The sequence below is a fragment of the Cynocephalus volans genome, chromosome 2 (assembly GCF_027409185.1).
Source record: "Cynocephalus volans isolate mCynVol1 chromosome 2, mCynVol1.pri, whole genome shotgun sequence".
Taxonomy (NCBI): Eukaryota; Metazoa; Chordata; class Mammalia; order Dermoptera; family Cynocephalidae; genus Cynocephalus; species Cynocephalus volans.
Window position 1 is genome coordinate 30,060,011 of NC_084461.1, and position 25,780 is coordinate 30,085,790.

The 25,780-nt window shown below is 39.4% G+C and overlaps 1 protein-coding gene across 2 annotated transcripts in view; it reads left to right on the top strand.

The window, feature by feature from the left end:
- NPR3 (natriuretic peptide receptor 3) overlaps positions 1 to 25,780 on the top strand; it is a 61,877-nt gene that overhangs the window by 9,910 nt on the left and 26,187 nt on the right. For both annotated transcript variants that reach the window (XM_063087199.1, XM_063087200.1), the window contains exons 2-3: positions 236 to 358; positions 10,393 to 10,559. In XM_063087199.1, coding sequence (XP_062943269.1) covers positions 236 to 358; positions 10,393 to 10,559 — 290 coding nt within the window. The remainder of the gene's footprint in view (positions 1 to 235; positions 359 to 10,392; positions 10,560 to 25,780) is intronic.

A 25,780-nucleotide genomic window follows, 5' to 3' on the forward strand; every position in this document is an offset into this window, starting at 1 on the left:
TGGTCCTGAGCGTGTCATGTCAGGAGGCCCGTGATCTGGGCTCGCGTGCTCGGTGGTGCTGGCTTCCGTCCCTTGACTGCGGCGGTGTCCGCTAGTTTCCCCACGGTAAGGTTACCACTTTTTCCTTCGGTAGTTAATAAGTGATGAGGAGAGCCTTCAGGACGTCGCCCCTGGTCGCAGCACGCTGCTGTCCTCCCTGAAGGGCGTCTCACCCTGCTCTCTGTTCCTCCCGCAGTGGTGATCATGTGTGCGAGCAGCGACACCGTCCGGAGCATCATGCTGGCGGCGCACAGGCACGGCATGACCAGCGGGGACTACGCCTTCTTCAACATCGAGCTCTTCAACAGCTCCTCCTACGGTAACCGGCTCCCGGGGTCCCTCTCCCGCTAGGGCCTCAGAAAGGGGCTGGGAGGAAGATTCAAAAATTCGAGTCCTGTCCACAGATTTGATTTCCAGAAATATGATTGTGGAAATGTGTGACTGTGGACCATCCCACGACTTCTCATGATTTCTTAAGCGTTTCTTCTTCTTCGAGAACTCGTTTAGAGCTTGTACCTGTGATGTGAAGGCACTGGTCTGGGGTTGAGCCAGCCCACGGCCACATGCCAAATGATCACAAGTCCAGGCCCCAAAGACCCCTTGGCCCAGTGCTTTTCTAACTGCAGGCTGCTTCCGTCATGATGGACTGCCGAAATAATTTTAGTGAGATTTGAGCAGAATTTTTAATAGAATGGAGTAGACTAGAACATGTCAAGGTAATAGAATAGAACATGTCAAGGTGTGTCACACTTAGCGCACCAGGGTAATTTAAAGAGTTAATATTACCTTTCGATTCTACTTTTCCATGAACTTTTTGAAGTATTATCCTATGCATTGCTTCATAAAACTTTTATCTTAGTAATCTAATTGTATGTTTGTGTGTATGTATTTATACATGTTACACATGTGTTTGTAATGGGTCAAAATGTGGAATATAATAACTGTTACTGTATATTGAGGTAAAAACCTTTGAAAGCCACCGCTCCCAGCCTCCCCATCCCCCTTCCTTCCAGATTACTGTTCCTTAAGACTCTCCTATGTAGAAGTTTAGGAGCCACCAACATATAGGATTGGAAATAGAGCTCCTTATAATGGATCTGGGTTAGTGCCCAGGGTTCTTGTGATGAAGGGTGTTTAAGGAGGTCATCAAGATCCCAGGTACAAAACATTTCCACCCCAAATGTGGTTAGGGCTACAGAACACTTTTTCAAACATTGCATGCTGGCTGCTCGAAGCTGAGCAGTTATGGGGAACTGTAAGTGTGCATATCACAAATGGCATGTTTGTAGTGAGCTCCACTTCCCAGTTCTTGCTGACGAGATCTAGTTAGGCAGGATCTAAACCTTAAAACACACGCCCCGGTTTCCTGCCCTGATATCCTGGCTTTCTTAAGCTGTAGATCCTTGTGTATACATAGATAATACAAAACACTTCTCATGGGGATAAAGAAAAGTTGATGAAACAAAAGTACCACCACTTCCTGCAGTGGATAAAACTGGAGATTTGAGACTTACAGGATAAACACCCTATTTTGCCCTCCTTGCTGCTGTCACGGTATTTCCCTCTCTCCTTTACACAGGCAGAATGATGGTTTCACTTCTTGACCCAAGATCAGAAAGTAACTACATTATTGGCTGCAGTATTGAGTTCACTGAGATAGTGGTAGGAACTGATGAAAATAAAAAACACGTATTCTGAGTTTTTCAAGTTGGCAACTGCAATATAAACTTTGGAGGCAATGCATGTGAGTGCAGATTATAAATGGGCAAGTGCATTTAGAAGTTGTATTCACATGCATTGTGTATCTAGTACCTAAATGTTAGGTCGTGGAATTCCTCTCATCCACAGATAAAGCTTGTATTACCTTTCCCTGTTAATTACAATACATTAGCATTGTAGAAAATCTGGAAAACATAGAAAAGCACAGGGAAGAAAATAAGTTACCATAATTCTTCCACCTAGATAAAAGTACATTGATAATTTTTAGAAGAATGTACATCCTGTCTATGTTATGAGTATGTATATATTTTACAAAAATATTTTTCAATAAAATGATCATACTATTTATAGTATGGCTATGTAGTATTTTATAATGTTGATATGTCATCTTTGACTGATCTCTTATTTTTCAATATTTATGTTATTCCCAGCATTTTGCTGCTAAGAACAAGGCTATATTGAGTAGCCTCATGTCTGTGCATGTGCACACATACTCTGTCACCTTTTTATACATATGCTCATACATTATCTGTAAGATGAATTTCTAGAAGTAGAATTGCTGGCTCAAAGGTTATGTGCATTTAAGTTTTGATAGATATTTGCATTTAGGTTGTTATTATGAACACAATCTTTTCCTATTATAGTCTGTAACTGTAGTTATACAGAAAAGCTGTGAGTTTTTGTTCATTTATTTTGCGAGAATTCCGCATATTAAGTCCTCTCTTCTAATAGTTTTTATATCATTTTCAAGTAACAGTGACAGTTTTTCATGCATTTTGATAGTTGAGCATCTTGTTTCTTATTCTTTTCTTATTGCATTGGCAAGAGCCTCCAGAATAATATTATGTAACCATGGTGATACTTTAATTCCTGACTTCTTGTCTTGAAGTAGATATTAAAGTGTCTTTTTATTCCTAGTCTATCAAGTGTAATTTAAAAAATCAGAAATTAATATTGAATTTTATCAAATGCATTTGATATATTCTTTTAACAAATTTCCTAATATTGAGCCATCATAGTGTTTTTGGAATTAAGCACATTTTGTCATGATGATTTTTTTGAGATGTATTGCTGAATTTAAGTTTTTAGTATTTTATTTAGAATTTTGAAACTATATTCATGAGTGAGATTGGACAGTAGTTTTCTTGCTTTGAGGTGATATTGCCAGATTTTAATATCAGGTTCATATTAGCTTTATAGAATTAATTGGGACACTTTCTGTTGTTTTATATGCTCTAGAATATTTATGTACCGTATGAATATTCCTTGAAATATGGAAACAATTCAACTCTGTATTTGGACCTAATTTCTTTTTAGAGGTAATTTTTGGACAACTTTAAAAAAAACGCTGTTTATTTTAAAATAACATTAGATTTAGAGAAAACTTGTAAAAATAATAAGTTCCTGGATATGGTATACCAAACTTCCTCTAATGTTAACAACTTAAATAACTGTAGCACAATGATCAAAACAAGAAAATTAACATTTGTACACTACTGCTAACTAAATCACAGGCCTTATTTGAAATTTACAGCTCTTCCTCCTGGTATTCTCTTTCTGTTCCAGGATCCAGTCCAGGATTCTACACTGCATTTAGTTGTTGTGGCCCCTTAATATCCTCCAATCTGTGATAGTTCCTCAATCTTTCCTTGTTTTCCATGACTTTGTCACTAAATAATGAACTTTGATGAGTCCATTATTTTGTAGAATGTCTTCCAATTTATCTGATATTTTCGCATGGTAAGATTGAGTTTATGCATTTCGGCAAGAATACTACAAAAGTGATATTTTGTCCTTCTCAGTGCATAATACCAGTGCATAAGAAGTCATATTTATATGACTTATTGCTGATAATGTTTGGACAACTTTTTAAAACTTACTTTCCCATGAATTTAGTTTTTCTGCTTCTTGAAAAGTTAATTGCACAGAGTTATACAGTGTGTTCTTGCACAACTTACAAAGTATACTTGGTGTTTCTGATTAAGTCCCTTTCTTTTACCTTTTATACTATGCTTGCTCAGATTTTAGGCTGTGGTGTCAGTCTGTCTGAGAGGCTGTGCCATGTATTAGCTCTTAATTCTAAGAGCTGAGGGTAAAGAGTTTAACCCTTAACCCTGGCAGAATGACAACTCTGCCCTCTCCCACAAGCTTTAGTTTCTTCTAATGATAATAATAGTACTTACCTTATAGCATCAGGCTGAGTAATAAATGAGGTGATGTATGTAAGATACCTAGCAAACTTCTTAGTGCATAACTATTTGATAAATGTTAGCTATACTTATTATTAGTCTTAGTTTACTCTGACCATTATACATGGGTACTTGAAAAATTATGTTAAGTTTGTACATTTTTCTGTGGTAGTTTTATAGATAGATTTAGGGCCATACATTCTTTTACTAAATTAACTGACTTTTGTTTAATACGTCCTAAGGACTTGGCTGCACTAGGAATTGCATCTGTTCACACATCATCAAGGCACTCAACTATAGTGATTTAAATGAATGTAGAGTTTTATTCTCTCACCTGAAAGAGGTGGGAAGTCCAAGGCAGGGAGTGGTTCCACAGTGTTATCAGGGATCCAGGCTTCTTCTGTTTTCTTGTTGCCTCAGTCTTAGTGCATGTCGTCCATTCTCAAGATCAAAGATGGTGGCTAGGGCATCAAAGATCACGTCTTAAATCCAGGCAAGACAAAGGTTCTCTTTGAAAGGCTCTCCTGGAAGGCCTATTCATTAATTCCTGCTTACATATCATTGGCTACCCCTAGTTGCAAGGGAGGTCAGGAAATATATGCTTTTAGCTGGAATCACTGCTACCCTAAATCAATTTAGGAATCTGTTACTAAGGAAGAAGGGAGAATGAATGTAGGGAGACAACTGTCCTTTTCTTCTGCAGACCCTGAAGCACCGTCCTCCTTGCAGTAGAAGTAAACAGAGTCATATGGTGGGCAGAGTGACCTATACCAAGGCTCCGGTGTACATCATTAGTAAAGGGCCCCATTTGAGATTTTGTGTCCTAATAATCAGATATATGTTCATAAAAAGTTCTTCAACATCTGGCTCTCCTTGGGCCTCCTTATACCAAACCCTATACCTGTTCTAGAAAAAAGCCTTTATTTCAATCAATATTTACTTGATATTGGATTTAAAACAATCCATATCAATAGTGTGCTCACTTTTACAGATATTGGTGAGCATTCAAGAAAATTCTCAGATTTGCCCAAATTATAAGTTTACAGGAATTCAGTGGGTAATATATTATGGGGGAAATCAAGTGATTGAAAATAAGATTTAAAAGATAGGTTTAAACAAATGTAGAGAGAAGATGATGTATATTGTTCTGTAAAGTTTTTAATAGGACCTATTGGCATTTTCTTCCATTGGCATTATCTTTTTAGAATGTTAGTTATGTGGTAAGTTATCTGGGTGATCCTGTCCGGGACTGTTAAGATTATTGTAGAGCTTTCCTGCCTTACTGAGAACTCAGAGGGCACTAAATAAGGGGAAGATAGAAGTATAGTGGAGAGCTGGCCAGTTAGCTCAGTTGGTTAGAGCATGCTGCTGATTACACCAAGGTCCAGGGTTCAATCCCTGCACTTGCCAGCCACCAAAAAAAAAAAAAAAAAAAAAAAAGAAATCTTGGAGTCTGAGGTCTTAAAGCTCCTTTAGCTGCCATGGGCTCCTTTGACTGGCGGTCTGAGTAAACACTGATCTTTATCACTGTGGGGGGGAAAAAGAAGCATAGTAGAAATTGGTGATACACAGAAATAAAATTATTTGACTGGCTGAAAATGGAAAAATACTAGGAAAACTGGGGAGGAATTGGATTTATTATTATTTTTTTTTACTGTAAAAGAGATACAGGCACATTAAAGTCAATTTGGAACAAAGATAAAAGGAAAAGAATTCTCATGTAATCCTTCAACTGTGACAGTTGCTAAACAGCATTTTGGCACTTCCCCTTCTGATATTTTTTTCTCTGCTACTTTTGTTTTCAACATTTTTATCATCTACCACATATGCAGTTTTAAATCTTGGAACACTTCAAGCTGTGATGAAATGAACGTAGATCAGGCAGGGCACCAGCATTTGGAATCTGGCTTGCATCTGAATTCTGCTTCTACCATTTATTAACTAAATGACATTGGGCACATTAAGCTCTCTGAGCCATAGTTTCCTCATCTGTAAGATAGAGGTTGTACTTAAATCTTTTTCATAGAGTTGTTATGAGAATTAAAACATGAAATACTGCAGGCAAAGCAGTTATACAGAGCCATGCATAACGGTGTCACCCAGTAAGCAATGTTGTTACTATGTATGGGTGTAATGAACCAGCCTAGCCCCTGGCAAGCATGTAAGGCTGGGCCATTTGGAGAGGGTGGGGTGAGCCAAGGCGGCCCATACTCTTCTCTTACTTAAGTGGCCACCAGAGCTGAAGAGCCACAGTACCACGTGGCCAGCCCAGGTGAATGCCAGGCTTCATTTTTTGGGCAGATTCTCTGATGTCTCATATACCCATTCAAGTCACATATATTGAAGGCCTACAAGGTATTAGGCCCTTGTTAAGTACTGGGAGCTAGAAGGTGGCACAGTTATCCCAATGTGGGCACCCCTCCCTGACGTAGCTCCTTGGCTACAGGACTGATGAGCACAGGGCGTGGTGCTGAGCAGACTACTTCCTCTTTCACGAATATTCTGTACAGTCCTCACTCTCAATGCAAGCTTGGGTCTTCAGTATAACATCAGTATCCACTGCTTTCCTCAGGGCCACCAGTGACCTTCTCACTACAAAATCCATTAGCTTTACTTACCTGACGCCCTGTCTCCATGCCTCTAAAGCAGTGCTGTCCAATGGAACTTTCTGTGGTGATGGCCATGTTCTATTATGTGTTGTCCAATATAGTAGCCATTAGCCACATGTGGCACTTGAGCACTTGAAATGTGGCAAGTGCGACTGAAGAACTGAACTTTAAATTTTTATTAATTTAAATTGTTGCACATGTGGCTAGTGGCTACTATGTTAGACAGCATGACTCTGGAGCATTCAACCTGGTTTCCATCCATCTCTTTCTGGAAACCCTGTGCCCTTAGTTTTGGTGACACAGCATTCTTCTGGTTCTCTGTTAGCTCCTCCCTGTCTCCTCTTACTAGTCCAACCCCCTAAAAATAGCATCCCCAAGGAGTGTGTGCTCCACTCTTCTCCCTTCTCTTTCTGCACTTCTTCTAGTCCAGTGCAGGCAACCCCCCGGGTTCTAACTTCAAGCTGTATGGAAAAGACACCCAACACTCTCTCTGGCCCCCACTCTTCTTTCTGGCTTCTGACCACCATTTCCAGCCCCAGCCTGTTCTGTCACCAGATTGAATGATCTAGAATCGTGCTGTCTAATATAGTAGCCACTAGCCACATGTGTGACAATTTAAATTAATTAAAATTTAAAATTCAGTTCTTCAGTCGCACTTGCCACATTTCAAGTGCCCAAGAGCCACATGTGGCCAATGGCTACTATATTGGACAACACAGAACAGAACGTGGCCATCATCACAGAAAGTTCCATTGCGCAGCACTGGGCATTCTGTAGTACCCTTAGATTTACCATGACGCCAACTGAAATCATCATTTCCATGTCACTTCACTGCCTCCTTCTCCACGTGGCTCTGCTGTTTCTTCTAATCGTCACCTGTTTTCCTTTTCTCTGTGACGTTGTCTGTGTCTCCTTCTCTGTTGTCCCTCACTCCCTGACTGTTGTAGTCTTGAGATTCCTCTTGCGCACTCGTCTGCTTTCATTCTCAAGGGCTCTACCTCTTGTTATGATTATAATAGCAGTCAATATTTATTATTTACTATATTCAGAAAAATGCAAAAAAAAAAAAAAAAAAAAAAAAGAAACTTGCTCATAATTCTAACCACCCAGAGGACCATTTTTTAATTTGTTTGGTCTGTGACTTCCCATATATAACCTCTCCTAACCTTTTGCCTGGATCATTGTGGCTGTGAATGCTCAGTGTCTCCCCACTCTAATCCACTGCTATTTCCCAAGGCATGATTCTCATCACGTCACTCTTCTGTTCCGCTCGTAAATCTCCAGAGGCACCCAGTTGTCCACTGAATTAAATTTGTCCACACTGATGAGGCATCATGCCGACCAACCTCTGCCTTCCTAGTGTTCAGTAGCCCTGACATGGAGGTGTTGCTGCACACCACCATAAGAGATGCCCGCAAAGGCAGGAAGTCACAGTGTCAGTCATGGTTGTGAATAGATATGTATTTAGCTTGGTTTAAATTTAATAAGCACTATTGTTTTCATTCCTTTTTTCTAGAAAACAAAACTCCAAAGTTATTACCTTTTAGACTGTTGTAGAGACTTATTGTACAAGATTTCACTTCTTTCCAAATTAAAAGAATGTTTTTCCCATTTCAGTAACCAAGACAGTTGCTGTTCCTAGTTCTCTATGTATTTTCTAATTACACAGCATAAAACCCTACAGGGTTAAGCATTTCTCTTCTTATGCCCCTGGAGAGAACATCTTTCCCAGAGCTAAGAAACTCTGACCCTCTTTGCCTAAGAAAAGTCACCTCTGCAGAGTCTTGGTACCTTGAGTCAATTAAAATGAATCAATAAGTATTTACTGCAAGCCTATAAGAAGTGATTTCCTTCATGGGATGAAGATGTCCTGGGCACTCTTAGAATTTGGGGTCTCCTGACAATGGCTTGGGCCCTTAACAAAGGTTGTGCTGTCTGTGTCTTGGTGATTGAACACCCAGCTCACTGGCTGTCTTGAGCACAGGCATGGCTCTGCTCACGCTGTGGCCTCCTCTGTGTTTGGGAGGCTTCATAGGAGGACGGGAGGATTTAGTCAAGTTTTGCTTGGTGGCCTGCTATTTAATCTTGTGCTCACTGAGCATGGATCTAGTCCTTAATGAATTTTGTCCTCAGCTCTGTCTTATTTATCTTTTAACAGCTCCCTGGCACATAGTAAGCAATTAATAAGTAGTTGCTATTATTAGGGTTATGGTGATGCAGGTGCCTTCACAGACTCATTCTTTGTCTCTGTCTTTTCTCATGCTCTGGACTGAGCCTCCCCGCTGCGCACTGGATGTCGTACACATTTGCACCTTGTCTGTGCTGTGGGCTCTGCCAGCATGCCTTCCCACCCTCCTCTCCTGTTAAAATCCTATTCACACATTTAGGATCAGGCTAATTTCTCCTCCTCACATGAAACCTTCCCCCTGGTGGAAGCTCATGCCTCTTCCTCTCTAAGCTGTCAGTCCTACCCCGTAATAACTCCAGTTACTGGTTTACATATCGGTCTCTAAATCTCTCTCTTGAAAGTGGTGGGGATTGTTCCAGACATTTGTAATACCCACCGTGGCTATCTCAGAACCTTGCACGTAGTACATACTTCATACATGTTTGTCTGATTCAAGCTGTGATAGAAATTCCAAAGGCACTAGGTTTTTCATGAACTTCTGGAAAAGTAGAGCTAGTGCCACAGAGCCCTGGGTGCATGCTGCAGAGACATCTTCACTGCTTAGCTGCCGGGCTCCAGGCATCTGCCATGGGTGGGGAGCTCAGGGCAAACAAATGACTTTGGTGCTGGATCCAGCAGGTTGAATTCCTTGTATTTTAAGAGATCTCCAGGAATTGTAATAAGAATTCATAGGAAAAATAGCTTATTGTCAAAGGATAGAGGTCCACCTGGCCTTTTGGGGCCCTGCAGGCCACATGCTTTCACAGAAATTAAATAATAACGAGCAGAATAGTGATTCTTATCCATGTAATTTGCTTTTGCTTTTGTGAAAGGGAGAGCTGTGAAGTAGTGGGCTACTCAGCTTCTCAGTGCCTCAGTTTCCTGATCTGTAAAATAGAGAGGATAATAGTACCCGTACCATGCGGTCTTGTGAGGATTAAAGAAGTTTATACTTATAAAGTGCTCAGTAACAGAGGTTTTATTATTACTATGTATTGTATGTGCTTTATAAATGTTAGCAATTTTTATTTTACCATTGATGCGTTAAAGGACATGTTCAATAAAAACTTTTTGTGATGTTGCTGCACTAGAGAGCTACAAATTCTCAAGTTTTCCTAAGCTACTTTTCACCCTGAAGAGATTCAAGAAATACTAACAATTTCAAACTTCTTTTAACAGTGCCAACTTTATAAACACTTGTGCATGTCCATTGTCACGCATAGCTGAAACCTGCCATTCCACACCTACATAACATCAGGTTTATTACAACACGCTAACGACTTGGTCCACCTCCACAGTTGATTATAGGTATTAAAAAATAGGTGTGAATGGAAAGGAATAAAAGCTTACTTCTTGCTCCTGCAGTGTTGCAATTCAGCGGGGGCGGGGGAGGGGGTTGAAAATTGCACTTACATGGTTATTATAAGGCAATTACTTCAACAGAGCTTTTCTTTTTCTCTCCCATTTCAAAGGAACACATGTCCAAAGGGCCTTCTTCTCCTTTAATGATCTTGACATTGTCACAATATACCCGAGTGCAAAACTATGACAATACCTCTTGCCTGGGCTGCCAAAAGTAACATGTAGGGACACATCACAGTTGTAAAGGCAGAATGGCCTCTTTATGGTGACTGGCTTGGAATTATAAATATTTTTATTTCTCCCGCAGGAGATGGCTCGTGGAAGAGAGGAGACAAACACGACTTTGAAGCTAAGCAGGCGTACTCATCCCTCCAAACAGTCACTCTACTGAGGACAGTGAAATCTGAGTTTGAGAAGTTTTCCATGGAGGTGAAAAGTTCTGTTGAGAAACAAGGGCTCAATGAGGAGGATTACGTAAGTGCTTGATTATGAGCCTAGACCTTCAGCATCCTGAAAACAGTCTTCTAATTAAATCAGAGGTGACAGAGTGTCCCATTCTGAACCATTCAAAAATTCCTAGGTTCGGGTCTGAATGTCACTGTTGCCTTCTGTGTGTGTTTCTGGCCGGCTTTCTTCCCTCTCCCACGATCCCCCTATCATCCCCACCCTCCACTCACACTTTTTCAACTGCTGCAGGAAGGAAAATTGCTTTTTGTGGGCACTTGTGGTGGTGCTGAGCAGAATGTCTGTAGACCTGCATCACGTAGTTGGCCAGGAGGGAGTCGGGGGAGAAGATGGACGAAGGAGTGCCAAGGTTTTGCATGCCTGGTTTTTCCAAAGCATGGTGGCAGGGGATATTTTGGGTTTTAGAAGGCTCTTTCTTTTGGCCATCTGTTTTAGCTTTACGTCACGTCTGCTTCTTTCTCTTGCGGACACCGTCATTGCCCTCTTCTGCTGTCAGCTGCTTCCTCCTCAGCTCTACCAGGGCTTCCCACTCCATTAGTGCGGTTGTTACTAATGCGTTTTCCAAGAGCAGATGAGTCAGAAGCGTAGACCAGGCTAAGGATTAAGCTGAGGAACTCATGTAAGAGGCGGCACTGAAGGCAGTTGGCCATACCATACTTGGTACCACTGTTTCGGCTGCCTCTGGCATCCTTTGCTGGGTGGCCACTGTGTCACTCCTGCAAATCCTTTCTCAGAGCAGGATGAGCCGTGGGTCCCTTAGGCCAGCTGGGTAGGTGTGCTGGTTTCAAGACAGTTCATTTTATAATGTCCAAAACAGAAAAGGAGCACCTTCTGAATGATAGGTATATGGCTCAAATAGTCCCTGGCCAAGTTGGATAATGATTAACTTCACAAGAGACAGTCACTTCCAAACAGGACCTCTTTCAATTTCTTTACTTGAAGTACCGCAGAGTACTGGCATTAGCCTCAGACAGACCTGCTTTCAGGGCCTGGATCTAGCACTTCCAAACTATGTGAATTTGAACAAATTGCTCATTCTCCCTGATCCAAATTACTCTTCCCTGTTGGGAGGATTACAGATAATTTATCTGAAGCATTTTGCACCATCCCTGCCAAGAAATTGGAACTAAATTAATGGTACCTCTTTGTACTATTGTTACAAGATAGGAATTTGTCTTTACAGGAATTTGCTATCAAATAATACACAAAGGATCTTATAAACATATCTATTAATTTTTTAGATATTATGTATATTTTACACACATCATTTAAAATACCTCTTGACTTTCTAAATCAGTGCTTTAAATAGATGCATAATGTGAACCACAAACGTGAGCCACATATGTAATTTTAAATTTTCTAGTAGACACATTTAAAACAGTGAGAAAAACCCAGGTGAAATTAATTTTATTTTATTTTATTTTTATATTTTATTTATATATTTTATATTTTATTTAATGCAAAATATCAAATACATTATCATTTTAACATTTTATCAATGTAAAAATTATTAATGAAATTTATATTCCTTTTATTGTGCAAAGTCTTTGAAATTTAATGTGATTTTACACTTATAGCATATTAACCCGTGTTCAAGTGCTTGTTAGCTATGTGTGACTAGTGGCTACCATATTGGACAGTGTGTTCTGAATTTCTTTTTTTAAAAAAATTTCCTTTTAATTTTTAAATTTATTTTATTTATTGAATCAAAATTGATTATACATATTTTTTGGGTTGAACATTGAGATATGTTGATCAAATCAATATTACTAGCTTGTATATGGTTACAAATCATAATTATTCTTTATGTCCCTTGTCCACCCCCTCTCCCTTCCCCCTAAAAGGTGTAGGGTAAGACTTTTTATTAACCTGTTGGCTGGTCCGTATGGGGGTCCAAACCCTTGACCTTGACATTACAAGGTTGTGCTCTAACCAACTGAGCTAACCCGCCAGCCCCTGAATTTCAAAAGAAGTAGGGTTTCTGCCAACAGAGCCCAAGTTTAAGGAAACCTATGATAAGACTGTTATCATCCAAATCCTTTGGGAATATGGAAGAACACAAAGCATAATGAGCTTCCTTCAGTAGTGCTGCTGAAAGCGGCATGTACCAGTACAGAAAGCATCAAGCTCTTTTATGTATCCCACAGTATATTACTTTACTTTATTAGGATCACATTAATTTTATGGTTTAAAAACTAGATAATGGTGTCATTTTTTCTGGCATCCTCCCTGAGGTTGTTGAAGTCCAGCTATTTCAGCATACACTGCCCAACATAATGACAAAAGTTGGGCAAAAGTTGGCACCCCAACAAACTAGAGGGTAAGTCTTCTCCATCATCAGTTATTCTGTGATCAGAATATTAAATCTTATTTCAATGGTAATCCAAGCAAAATCTCACTGAGAAGGTATACCTACTACAGAGATCTCTAATACATTCCAAACCTTATACTAGTGCTTCAGAGATTATTTGCAGCTGAGGATTACAATACCACTTCTCTCTGATGGTGGGACCATTAAAACTCATTTTATAAATAAATATAAATAAATAAAAATTATAATTTTAAGTAGAAATGAGAGCTCATTATAATAGTTACGCCAGTTCTGAAGATGTGTCTGTCTTTCACATTTATGTGTGTTTTAATTGGGCTCTTTTGAGTGCTAGTTGGAGATATTTGTCAGGTTAGTTTAGACAGGTGGTCACGGTGAATATTGTGGGAGAGAGAGCCAAAGAGCCAGGGACCTGGTGTGGCTGGCCTGGCAGAGACTAGGCCTTGATCTGATGCAGTGGGAGATGCTTAACCAGAGTCTGTGGTCTTCAATCTAGGCTCAGCTCTTTTCTAGGTCTTTAGGCTTCTCTTATTTGTGCTCATGGGTCATCTCATCTGCTTACCTAGAACTTCAGTTCATGATGCCCATCACAGCTCTTCAGGCTCTGCTATTCCTCCCAAATCCAGCAACTTTGGTGGATTCTCTCATTAGTTCTAAAATTTACTGTGCATTTTCTAAGCAGTCACATGACCTGTGAATAGTGACAATTTTGTTTCTTAATTTTTCTATTTTTAAGTATGCTTAATGAAAAGTGTACTTAAATATACTTAATTAAAGTATGAATTAAATTTAAGTATTAAATTAAGTATATTGGATTAAAATTAAGTATAATTAATTAAATTAAAGCTTTTAATGGTCCTGACTAGGATACCAATACAGTATTAAATATAAGCAGTGATAGTGGGGCAGCTTAACTTTAAAATGAAGAGCATATAACAGATTTCATACATGTTTATATCGCAGCTTAAGCGTGATGTTTGCAGTGGGGTTTCTGGGAGATTCTTCATTAGCTTGTGGAAATTCCTTTTTATCCGTTGTTGAAGTTTTTTTTTTCTTCCCCAAATTACACCTTTTATTAGGATAACAACAAGAAAAAAATAGTTCAATAAGCATCAAGGTTTGCACAATGTAGGCTAAGGAAAAGCTTTGGAGATAGGTTTTTATTTTAGGCATTATGTGGGGTCTTTAAAAAGTTCATGAAAAGATTTGTATTTTTTTCCAGCTGCTATCCAGTATGGGGATTTGAACCATTGACCTTGATGTTATAACACTGTGCTTTAACCAATATCTTTTAATTCTATTTTTTCCATGAACCTTTTGAAGTACCCTTGTATAAATTATATGATATCATTAATTCTTTTTCATACATGTTAGTATCACATTCATCACATTGGCATATGTCAGCATTCTTGGAAAGGTTATGATTTCAAAATGCAAAAATTTGAAGCTTTAAAATTTTTACAGGCTATACTGAAGCATTAGAAGGATGGAGTGGCAGTGATGTTTTTTGGTGAAATTATTATTCTATGTTTTTAACTACCAAATTTTAATGCAATTTTAGTTCTGTGAAATTGATCTCTCCTCTCTCCATCTCTTTCCATCTCTCTTTTTAAATTGACTTTTTAATTGAGATAATTGCAGATTTACATGAAGTTTTAGGATGCAATACAGAGAGATCCCTGACCTAATTTTCCCCAACGGGAACATTTTGGAAAATTGTATGTGAGATCACAACAATAGTGACACTGATATGATGTATTGATCGTACTCAGATTTCCCCAATTTTACTTCTACTACTATGTGTGTATGTGGATAAGGTCTATGCAATTTTATCACCTGTGTAGATTTAGGTATTTGAATTTTATCAAATGCCTTTTCTACATCTATTGTGATAATCAAATGGTTTTTCTTTATTCCATTATGAAGTTACAATGTGGTGAGTTGCATTACTAGATTTTGCTAATTTTAACCATCTCTGCACTCCTAGAATAACTCAAGTCTCTCTCTACTTTGAGCTTCTCGATTTCCTCGTTCCTATTTTGGAGAATATACTTATGGTTGAATCTGCGCATGCTTGGCTAGGTGGGACTTCTCAGGCTGGGTTGTCTCCACGGCTCTTGGCAGCCTGTGAGTTAGCTCCTCCAGGTCATGTGTCTGCTCCTGTGTCACTCAGCACTGGCGGGTGGTTGGGTGGTGCGTGCACCTGGTGTGATAGAAACTAGGATTGTGCGGGGCTGGTCTGTTGTGGGGGTTGTGAGTGCTGCAGGTACTATGACTGTTTAGTTATTAGAAACATGACAGTGTCACCACCATTCCCATGGGTAAGATAATAATATTTTTAAAGGTGCATTTGTCTTCTTTCTAGTGGACCTCGTGGAAACCTATTCCATTCTGGTACATCATGTTTTAATGGGGCCCAGTGGCCCAGTGGTTAAATATGCAGGCTTGGGTTTTCATAGACCTCGCTCCGCCTCTTTCTATTCTTTTCCTGAGCACACTTCTGATATTCCATGCCTTAGTTTACTGACTATGAAATAGGGATAATAATTTTTAACTGACAAAATCATTGAAAGAACTCGGGAACTGTATATAAGAAATATTTTATACAATGCCAGGCACTTAGTGGGATTTCAGTGGAAAGTACTTCTGTTTCTCACACTCCAGGCCAGTGTGCACGACACTCCTGGGTGCCTAATGCCTCTAGTGCTCCTCCTCATCCTCCAGGTCCTAACTGAAGTGCCACTTTCTCAGGATGCTCTTTTTTGCACTCCAGACTATCCCGTGGCACGTGGCTCCTTTCCATCGCAGCACATCTCTCAGGTTGTAATTGTGCGCCTCTGTGTGGGCTTTTCTAATTAAAGTTGGTCCCTTCCACCAGGCTGTAAACTCTGTGAGAGCAGGAACCGCATCTGTTTCTGCCCACTCTTGCTTCCCTTTACTGCATGTTGGAATGCAGGAAGCAGCCAATAAAAGTACTATTATGCTTATTATTTTTGTTATTATTGAATTGGAAAGACATGGAATCCAATCCCCTTCTCGTACAGTGGTGGAAACTGAAGCTCAGGGAGGTGTAACCAGTATATGGCAGTCAGTCCTACAATGTTGGCTGGCAATGGAGTCCTGAGCTTAGACCTCATGAAGTACACAAGCCAAGTGTTGAGTTCCATTTATACTATGGGAGCTGGAGGTGGGGGATAGTAACGGGTTTCACAATGGGGGTTCTGAAGACCACCTAGAGATCATCAGAAATCTAAAGGTAGAAGTAAAGCCCCACTGGAGAGGCCCTCAAGGATCAGTGGGGCTCCGGGCACGGCACAGACAAGTTTGTGCCAAGTGCCCGTCTGGCTTCTCTGGTTGTTTTTACTAGGTCACCCACATGCACAGTGGCTCTCACTCAAGGGCGTCTTAATGGAGGTGCTTGGCCTCTGCCATACAGGCGGATCCAATTCCAGAGCACTGGTATTTGGTTTTAGAATGTGCTGTGTGGTGGCCAAATCAAGATTAGTTGCACCCCCTGACTCCTAGGTCAGTGACTTTCTTTTTCCACTACATCAGTCTGACCCTTTTAACGACAGCGTGCCCAAAGAGGGGCAAACCCAGGACCCAAAGATTAGGTGTCTCAGGCACTACAAATGAGCCTGGCAGGCAACACAGGCTACAGTTCTTGCTTCCTTTTCTTGCACCCCGCCTGCCCGCATGCATGCACATGGCTAAGATATGTGTTTCTCTTCACCTTCCACACACTTGACGGCATCTGGCTAGGACTCGGTTTTCTCTTCATCCACAGTGACCTGGATTTTTCTCTATTTCTTTCTGATGTATAAACCATCATTTCCTTGATATCAGATGCTGTTCAGTGGGTGCTCCAGGGAGCATGGCTGTGAGCTTAATCCTGGATAGTGAGTGGTCCCATCTGGGGTGGGATCCTCACCTCCTAAAAAGACTTAAGCAGGTATGTAAACATCCATGGCCGTGAGCTCTGGGGGCCCACAAGAGCTGCATTCCTGTGCCAGCATGCACATAAAACACCGTGCAACTTTGTATAAGTCACTCTGACACACTGATGGTGTGACAGAAGTCTGGACAATTCATCTCATAGTAGACAAAACGTGGCCATCTGTGAAAATATACGTGTTCCTAGAGAAATGGAATCAAATGGAGTGGGTTCATTTGGTTTTTCTGTAGTAGGAGGCTTTTTTCAAATTCATTCAACTTTCCATGAGCTTTTTAAGTGGATGAGGATTTCTTGACCTAGGATGCGTTAACTCTTTGTAATTGTGTACAAAATTTTGTGCATAAGTGCACAGTGTATGCTTTTGGAGATAGGCATCAATACTTCTCATCTGATTCTTAATGGAGTTTGAACTCGACCATGGCTGGCCAGCATACCATTTGCCTAGTTATTGTCCTGAGCCCCGTTTATTCACATGGTTACGGTACTACGACATTGTGCATGCAGGATTACATTGAAAAATACTCCCCTGGAAGAAAAGGAGGAAACATCTAAATGCTCAAATCTTACATTCAAAAACCATTAGTTTTATTTCTGAGATAAAAGAGATATTTATTCATCTATTCATTCATTTCTTCTAGCTTGGGAGTTAGTCTAGTCTTTCCAATTCCCATTGTTTTCACCTTATGCCTTTAAAAGGTAGACTTAAATTTGTCCCGCTGCTATTTCTCAGGTATTTCTGAGCTGACGTTGGAGATGCTTTTTCCCCTCTGGCAGCCTCTCTGGCTTCTCTGCCCTGTAAATCCCACTCTTGGCTCTGACTCTTTCTGCCTATTGTGTTTGGCACTTTTGAGACCCATTCACTGGCTGGCCCTTTAACAGTTGGCTCTGCCCTTGGGTAGAGCTCACCTTCTTTCCCTGACATTGCTGTCGTATAAATTAAAATAATACATGAGTTTCTAGATCAAAAGGGCCCAACACAATGAATGAAAAACCCCACTCTGAATTAAAAATAGATATAAAGTACTACAAGAGTAATAGACAAACATGAATACCCCGTTCTACTCTACTGCTGCCTCATTCCTTAGAGGCAGTAATCATTGTTTTATCTGTTTTTCCCCTTAATATTTATAAACTAGCTTATTTATATTGCTGTTTTCGATATTTAAAAAATTGATATTATGTCTTGATATCCTAAAATGGAAAAAGATTTAGCTCGTTTACACACTCCTCTGGCAATACTTCCATTTCCTCCCATCTTCCCAATATTTTATAACATAGTTTCTGGTTAAAAATAAGTTCACAAAATAAAATTTGAAGAGAAGATAAGAAAACATACACAGAGCTTTTATTATTTTAACGTATAAATGTTTATAGCTGTACCATACAGTGGTCTGTGTTACATGTCCTTTCCTGTGTAGCTTTTTGTTTCCTCTGGCATTAATAATTGCCTTAATTTTTTATTTACTTCCATGTAGTTCTCACTATTCCATTCTAGTTCCCTCAAACATTTTAAATAATGATGTTAATTTTTTTTGAACCCTTTGTCTTCCTGCTCCAATTTAGAGGAATTTCTTCCTTTAATATCAAGCCAGAAATGTCCTTCAGTTTTCTCTTGTATTGTATCCCCTTTTTCTTGGATATCAGATATCCTTCTTTCTTAAATTCACCTTAGTTTTGAAGGAGAAAGAGGGCATGAAAGAGAAATCTTTTGACTTTGCATATCAGAAAACATCATTTTAGTCTTTTTTTTTTTTGGTGGCCAGCCAGTACAAGGATCTGAACCACTGACCTTGGTGTTACCAACTGTTACCTTGCTCTAACCAACTAAGCTAATCAGCCAGCCTATTGTTTTATTCTTATATGAATTGACCGTTTAGCTGGATATAAAATTTTATTCTGAAGACTATTTTCCCTCAAAATTTTGGTGCCATTCCTCTATTATTTTGTGGCTTTTGGTCTTACCATTCTGATTTTTTATCTTTTTCATTCTGCTTTCTTTACTTCTAGAAGTTTTTAGAATTTTCTCTGTATTGATTGCATCATTCAGGATATAGTCAGGAAAATAGAGCCCATGCCAGGTAATTCAACAGAAGGAATTTAACAGGAGGAACTAACTTTAAGGTGTAAGAAGAGCTGAGATGCCAAGTGAAAGGCAAGCCAGAGACTAGCAACAGCAAGAAGCCATTGCCACCCTTAGAGCTGGAGGGACAAAGGAAGAGATAGTTTAACCAGGACTCAAAAAGTTAGGGCTGCCCATGGGAGCTCAGAGATTCTACCCAAGGCAGAGAGAGAGAGAGAGAGAGAGAGAGAGAGAGAGAGAGAGAGAGAGAGAGAGAGAGAGAGAGAGAGAGAGAGAGAGAGAGAGAGAGAGAAGAGAGAGAGAGAGGAGAGAGAGAGAGAGAAGAGAGAGAGAGAGAAAATACCCCAGCTTTTTCCTTCCTTCTGGCTCTAGTCTCCCACCAGCTGACAGGGAAATGCATCCCAGGGGTGTTATCCTCTTATGATACAGAGCAGAGTGAAGCAGATGAAGGGAGGGGAATGAACTGGAGATGAAGTAGGCAGACACTTGGGCTCACTGGCGTTCTGAAATTTCACAATGGTGTGTCTTGGTGTGGATGTTTTTACGTCTTTATGCTGAGCACTTTGCTTTTTCTGGAACTTTTAAAATTGGATGTTGGCTCTCCTAAGTTAATCTTCTAATTTTCTCTCCATTTTCCAACTCTGCCTTTTTCTTTTACTTTCTGAGAGATTGCATCAACTTTATTTTCCCACCTGTCTATTAAATTTTATGTTTCTGCTATCATATTTTTAATTTCCAAGAGTTCTCTCTTGTTCTCTGAGTACTCCTCCTTCTAAAAATAGCACCCTGACCTTCTTTCCTGGATTCAATATTGTATCTTTCTGAGTGTACCCTTTCATCAGTTCTAGAACATACTTTTCTCACATTTTCACTTACGTAAAGTTGGGATTTATTTTATAATTGGTGGGCTGTCATAACTTAATGCAGAGAATTTTTTCTTTCTAAGGGAATATAAAACAAAGGTGCTTCTTACAATTGTGGGTATCTTACATTTGTTGAGATAAGGTTTTTTTTTTCTTTCAAGTTTTTTTTTTACTTCCTGCATTGCCTATTTCTTTCAAGTTCATTTTTTTCCTATTAACTTCGATCTCTTTCTATTTCATATAAGCTTTCTTTAAACTTTCGGTAATCCTTAGCTGTCTGTTTATATTTAAGGTTGAGCCATTATAGAGCTCTCTAGAAGCTCTATGTGTATGAATGGAACTTTTCTAGTGGTGGACTTTATTACAGGATAATAAGGTGTCAAACTTACTTTTCAAGGGGCTATCCCAATATGATTATCTGGAAGTTGCTTATCTTAGGCTGGTCAGTTTCACTTAAGAATTATTTTCCAACCCCCTTCTTGAGAGTTATAAGGTTGCTCTATATTCTAGGGGCCCAGAGAGGGTGAGTCTTACCTTTAGGACTGCAGAGTTAATTCTTAAACCTAATTTTCAGTTTTATGTTTTACCCAATCTCCAGCTGTGCCTAGTATCCTTCTGTACGGATCTTCTTTGCTTCAACATCTTAAGGCAAGAGAATTCCTGTCTTCTGCCTGGATGGGAAAGGGCAGTTTCTTTTCTGTGTAGGGCTGGGGAGGGGATCTGACTCAATTTTAAGGTTAAAAACAGGAATATTTATATAAAAATAATTGGAGATGTTTGTGTCCTGGAAATTTATCACAATGCAATGGTGGCAATTTTACACCCTTTCTAAAATCTTTTATGACTCTATTATTGTAAAATGAGATACTTTGGAAAACAAGTTGAAAAAATTTAAGGGCATAAACTAGTTAAGAGGGCCCTAATGTGGGGTCCAGTTACCTTTCAATGTAACTTTGGAGAGCAGAGGCTGTCTCCTCTGAATAGGATCCACCTCCTAGTTGCAGAAAGCATCATACTAGTGTCAAAGGAGAGAAGGCAGAGTTCTGGAACATGGACTAGTGCAGTGGACTTGGGCTTAGAAAGTTCTCAGCCAGGTCCCTTGATGTCTTAGGGTTTCCTCTGTCTTACAACCAGAGATTTGGACCACCACCTCAAGGGGCTTTCCTTCCTATCTCCTGATTTCTGTTATAACAGAAATGTTATATGCTAAATATATATGTATAATGTATAATATATATGTATAAATGTATAATGCTGAAAATGTTTTTCTAACTTTATTCTTAATTAATTAATTAATATATCAGAACATATATCAGAATTTATTCTTTCTGTACAAACTCTATAATATGGGTTCATATATACATGGGTTTATATATATACAACTTTATTCTTAATTTAGAGGCTGAATTTCATTGTCACGATCTGGGTACAGAATTCACTTATCCTTTTTGAAAAATCGCAGTGTCACAATCATTACAACCACTCTCCCATCCCCATTTTGGAAGAGTGTTGTTACAACAAAGTATTCTGCCGCTTGTAACGTGACACCAGAAAAGCCTCTTGGAAAGTTTCATTACTCCAGCTTTAAAATACAAAGGGCCAGCTTTTCTTCAGCTCCAAACTGTTCACCATTCTATGGCATGTAACTGTTTGTACATGCAAAACCCACCGTTGTATACACAAATTAAGTAATTGCAATGTTCTGTGTCCAATTTGCGTTTGCAAAGATACAGCTGCAAGTGTAGTTTTGCAAACAAAATCAGAGCCTAGTTTTTAAGAGTGGATCAGAATTTCTCCAGTTAATTTCAGAGATGGCTTTTTAAAAATTTGGTTTGTTAAAGAAAGGTGTTTTGGTTATGAAGAACATGTAAAGTCATTTTTTATGAAATAATGTTGCATCCTTAGTACTCTGGCTTTCAAATTCAATTTCGTACTTCTTAATGCGACTTCTGTTCTTGACTTGGGGTAGAATTTGGTAAATGCTGTTTTTATTTCTAACCAGGTATTCTGAGCAGGGGGTGATTTTATAACCTTGGATATTTGCTCGTTTGTGGTTAGCGGGCCACCCATAGCTTGTTTTTTCTTATTTAAAAGTTGAAAATTTAACTAATTAAACAAATATTCCGCAGTGTCCGATGCACAGCAGTATTGTTAGGGAGGTGTGACGTGTATTCGGGCATTCCCTCTCTCCCAGTCTCCCTCTGACAATCAAAAATGAAATGGGTGGCTGGGAAGCAGTTGGTTTATATAACCGAAGTATTTGAGCAGACAGGGTTTAATAAATAATTGTTTAAATAGGCCAGACATTACATTTTGGAAAGTCTAAAGTGTTGGAAAACAACACTTTAATTTCCTTAAATGAGGGGGAGGGCCCAGCAGTAAAGCTGTTTAAACCAACTTGTATTTTGATGCTAGTTTTGCACAGAAGCAGTGTGGGAGGTGACATTAGTTGAGAAATTGTCAGATCATCAATAAAATCTTGGCCAAACACTTCACTCCCTCTCGTCTTACATAATATCATTTAGCTGGAATTGTATACACTTTCTGGAAAATTTAAAAGTTAGGTAAAGAAAAAAAGAAAAAAGAAAACAAACAAAAAACAAAGCAACAAAAAAAGTTATTCAGTTGAGTTAATGGAATAAAAACTAATGCAGCCAAAGCAAGCCTTTGCCCCACTTCAGGAGGAGACTGTGGGACAGGCTCTTCTGTATCAGAATAGAAGGAGGCTTCTCCTCCTTTGCCCTTATCCCCTTTATTTAAGGTCAGCCAGGGAATGATCTGTCCAAATGAAAAGGCCTTTTCAGATGCTGGAGGGCTTTGCTAATTGTACATATGAGATTAAAAGCAGTTGGCTTTTAACAACAGAAAAATAATGAGTTCGCATGCTAACATATTAATAAGATTAGTTTTATTAGGAAAATGTAATCAGGTGAGCTCAGACCCTGCAAGAGGAATGGTGTATTGAAAGCTATTTGTTTTGTCTAGCTAAAGAAATATCAGTTGGCTTTCAAAGGGATTTAAATAAAGATGCATTGAAATCTAAAAAAACCACATCACTTTCATTTTCTTGAAATAAAAAGGGAAATTGCTTTGCATTGTTTATTCCTGTAAGTTTAGTTGTTGTAAATTAGAATATTTGAAGAACTCGGGAATCTCCTGATTAAAGTGTTTTTTGTTTGATCATAAATAAGTATCCATTTGCTTGTGATTGCCACATATTACAGGTGTGGATTTATTAACTGCAAAAACTTTGTCGAACTGGTGTAATATGAAAACACTCAGTGAAGAACCACAGTACCTATGGAAAAGGACTTTTCCAAGCAATAACCTTCCTTTTGTCCTTTCAATAGATAATCACCGTAGTTTTTTATGTTATGTAATTAATTTCAGTTATTAAGATATTTTTTAATAATGGTGACAATATACTCAAGTATTCAAGACTAAAATAGCAATGCAGTGTGGAAATATGTTTCACAATTGACAGGTTAAGCTGGTTTCTTTCTTTTTTTCCTGTATTGTCCCTGCATGGAGTAGAAGGACATTTCATCTCATTTGGCAAACTTCTTCATAATTGAAACACAATTTAGTTCAATCACTTAAAATATTGACTGTAGACATATCACCAGTTCAGCTTGCAGAAAGAACCTGCGTTAGTCTAACAGTTATACCCATTAGTGGAGGTTCCCGGGGCTGAACTGTAGAGGATGAAAACTCAGATTTCCTCTTTCCTGCCTTTCTCACCATTTCCAATGCCTCTGCCCCTCAAAGTCTCAGTATCCCTCTTTCTTCACTTGGTGAGGAACTCGTTTACACAGAGATATGAGGGGTTCAGTGATTTAGCTTTACCAGGATATTGCATTTAAAGGAGGAAGCTGGATAAGGAAGGCTTAAAGTAAACAAATCTAAAGGTGATATTTTGCTGTCAGGTAGAGAGACGAGAGTGTCCCTCAAATACCAGGACTTACTCCTTCCACAAGAGAGCCCTGCTCAGGAAACAATGTCTTCAGGTAGGCCATCCAATGGCTAGTGCACCTTGGCACTTTGGGAACTTAAACACCCTTAGGTGAAGCCTTACATGGCACTAATAGAGCAGCAGGAAAATAACTCTGTGCTGCAAAGGATCTGACAGGAACCAGAGGGAAAACCCGTGTAGTCAGCCTTCCAGCTTGGAAGAAGGGAGGCTGGCAGGCCACTGCCAGCTTGCTTGGCCGCGGCACTAACAGAGGGCTCTGGTGTTTGATGCTGACAGCAGCCACAGGTTTTTAAAGTCTTAGGGCAGAGTTCTGGTTCATAAGGCCTGGCCATTGATGCTGCTGTCCGTGTGGGTTGAGGTGGTGGATGGGCCCAGGGTAGTGGTGCCATAAATATTAATTGATGGGCATTAAAACAATTGATGACCCCAGGGCATGCCACCTTGAGTGCCAGAGACTTTAATCTGTTAAATGGAGAAAACCACACTGAGTTGCTCTTGGAAGTTATGAAAAATGATTGTAAAGGGGTTTTACAAGCTTAAGCGCTTTGAGTGAAGTGTCCAAAGAAAACAGCCCCGGCAGCTGAGAGCAGAACATCCCTGTTCTGCTAGTGATGTGTAGTAGCAGTTTGAAAATGACATCCTTTCTGGGTCCCAGCTAATTGTTAAAAGAGAGGAACTAGAATAATATATTGCTGGGGAGTCAGCCCTCTTACCAGTTATAAAATTTGAAAGCAGCTCAGACTGCAGGAAATTGGTTTAGGTTAGTTTTATCTTCCAATTTTTTTTTTAATCTCCTTGGAGTGAATTTGCTTCTTTTATAAAAATCAAAAAATCTGTCCCCACAGGTTGTGAGTTGGTGGTAGGGAAGAGGTGAGAGTAGAATTTTTTTTTTTTTTTGGTATAATAAACAGTTTGACTATTGGCCTAAATTTGGAGAACTTTATTAATTATTTCTTCTACCCAGTTATCTCTATGTGGGATAATCATGCAATCACCAAAGCTGGAAAGCTGTGTTTCTGTCCTTTCCTAATTAAAGATCTTAAAAGATTTAATTTCTTTATTGATAAAAAGTTCTGTGCCATATTGGCATACCAGTTTGCCCACTGTCACCATACAAATTACGTTCATTTTAATCTTAGGTCATTTCTTCTGTCCTGAACTCAGTAGTGACATTTATTTACGGTAACCATAAGTCCAAGAATTCCTTGGATTGAACGGCTTTCAGATATGGTTCATCGGCCCTCTAAGTGCACATAGATTTGACCCCATCTGTCACAGTGCATGTACTTAAGCCAGAAGATAGTTGTTGGTTGGATCTGCATGCACACCAAGCACTTCCTGAGCTCCTCTTTTGGGAATTGTGCTAGGTGCTGTGAGGACAATTCAGCACCTGTGTAGCTGGCCCCTGATGGGTAAAAATAGATGGGCACAGTTGAACCTCCTAAGTGAGGCAAATACAGGGAATCCAAGCTTAGAAGGAGGGATGCATTAGATACATTTACGGAATAGTGAAATAACCTGTCTTGAATAGAGGGATTTCTTACAGGAGTAGTTTGGAAATCTCTCTCTCTTGAAATTTGCTCCTCTCTTGGCTGCCAAAACACCACTATCTCCAGGTTCTCTACCTATATTGCTGTGTCCTTCTAAGTATTTGAAGACTCTTCTTTTCCACCTGCTTTATAAATGTGGGTGTTGCCCAAGGTTCTTCCCTTGGTCCTTTTCTCTCTAAACACTATTTCTGGGCAGTACAACCACTTGCCTGGGTGGGATGTTTGCCTGTATGTTGATAACACCTAAATTTATATCTCTGATTCCACCCTCTCTCCTGAGTAGCAAGCCTCACTTCCAATTTCCCACTACCCCCTCTGCTGAAATAGCACTGTGTCTGCCTATCTCATCTCCTTACTGGAGACTGCACCATTCAGAACTCTGCAACCAAGCATAGATGAGGAGTCAAGGAGGATGGAAGTCTGAGTTCAAAGAGCTTGTTATGCATACAGAAGAGTTTAGGATTTCCAAGGATTTTGAAA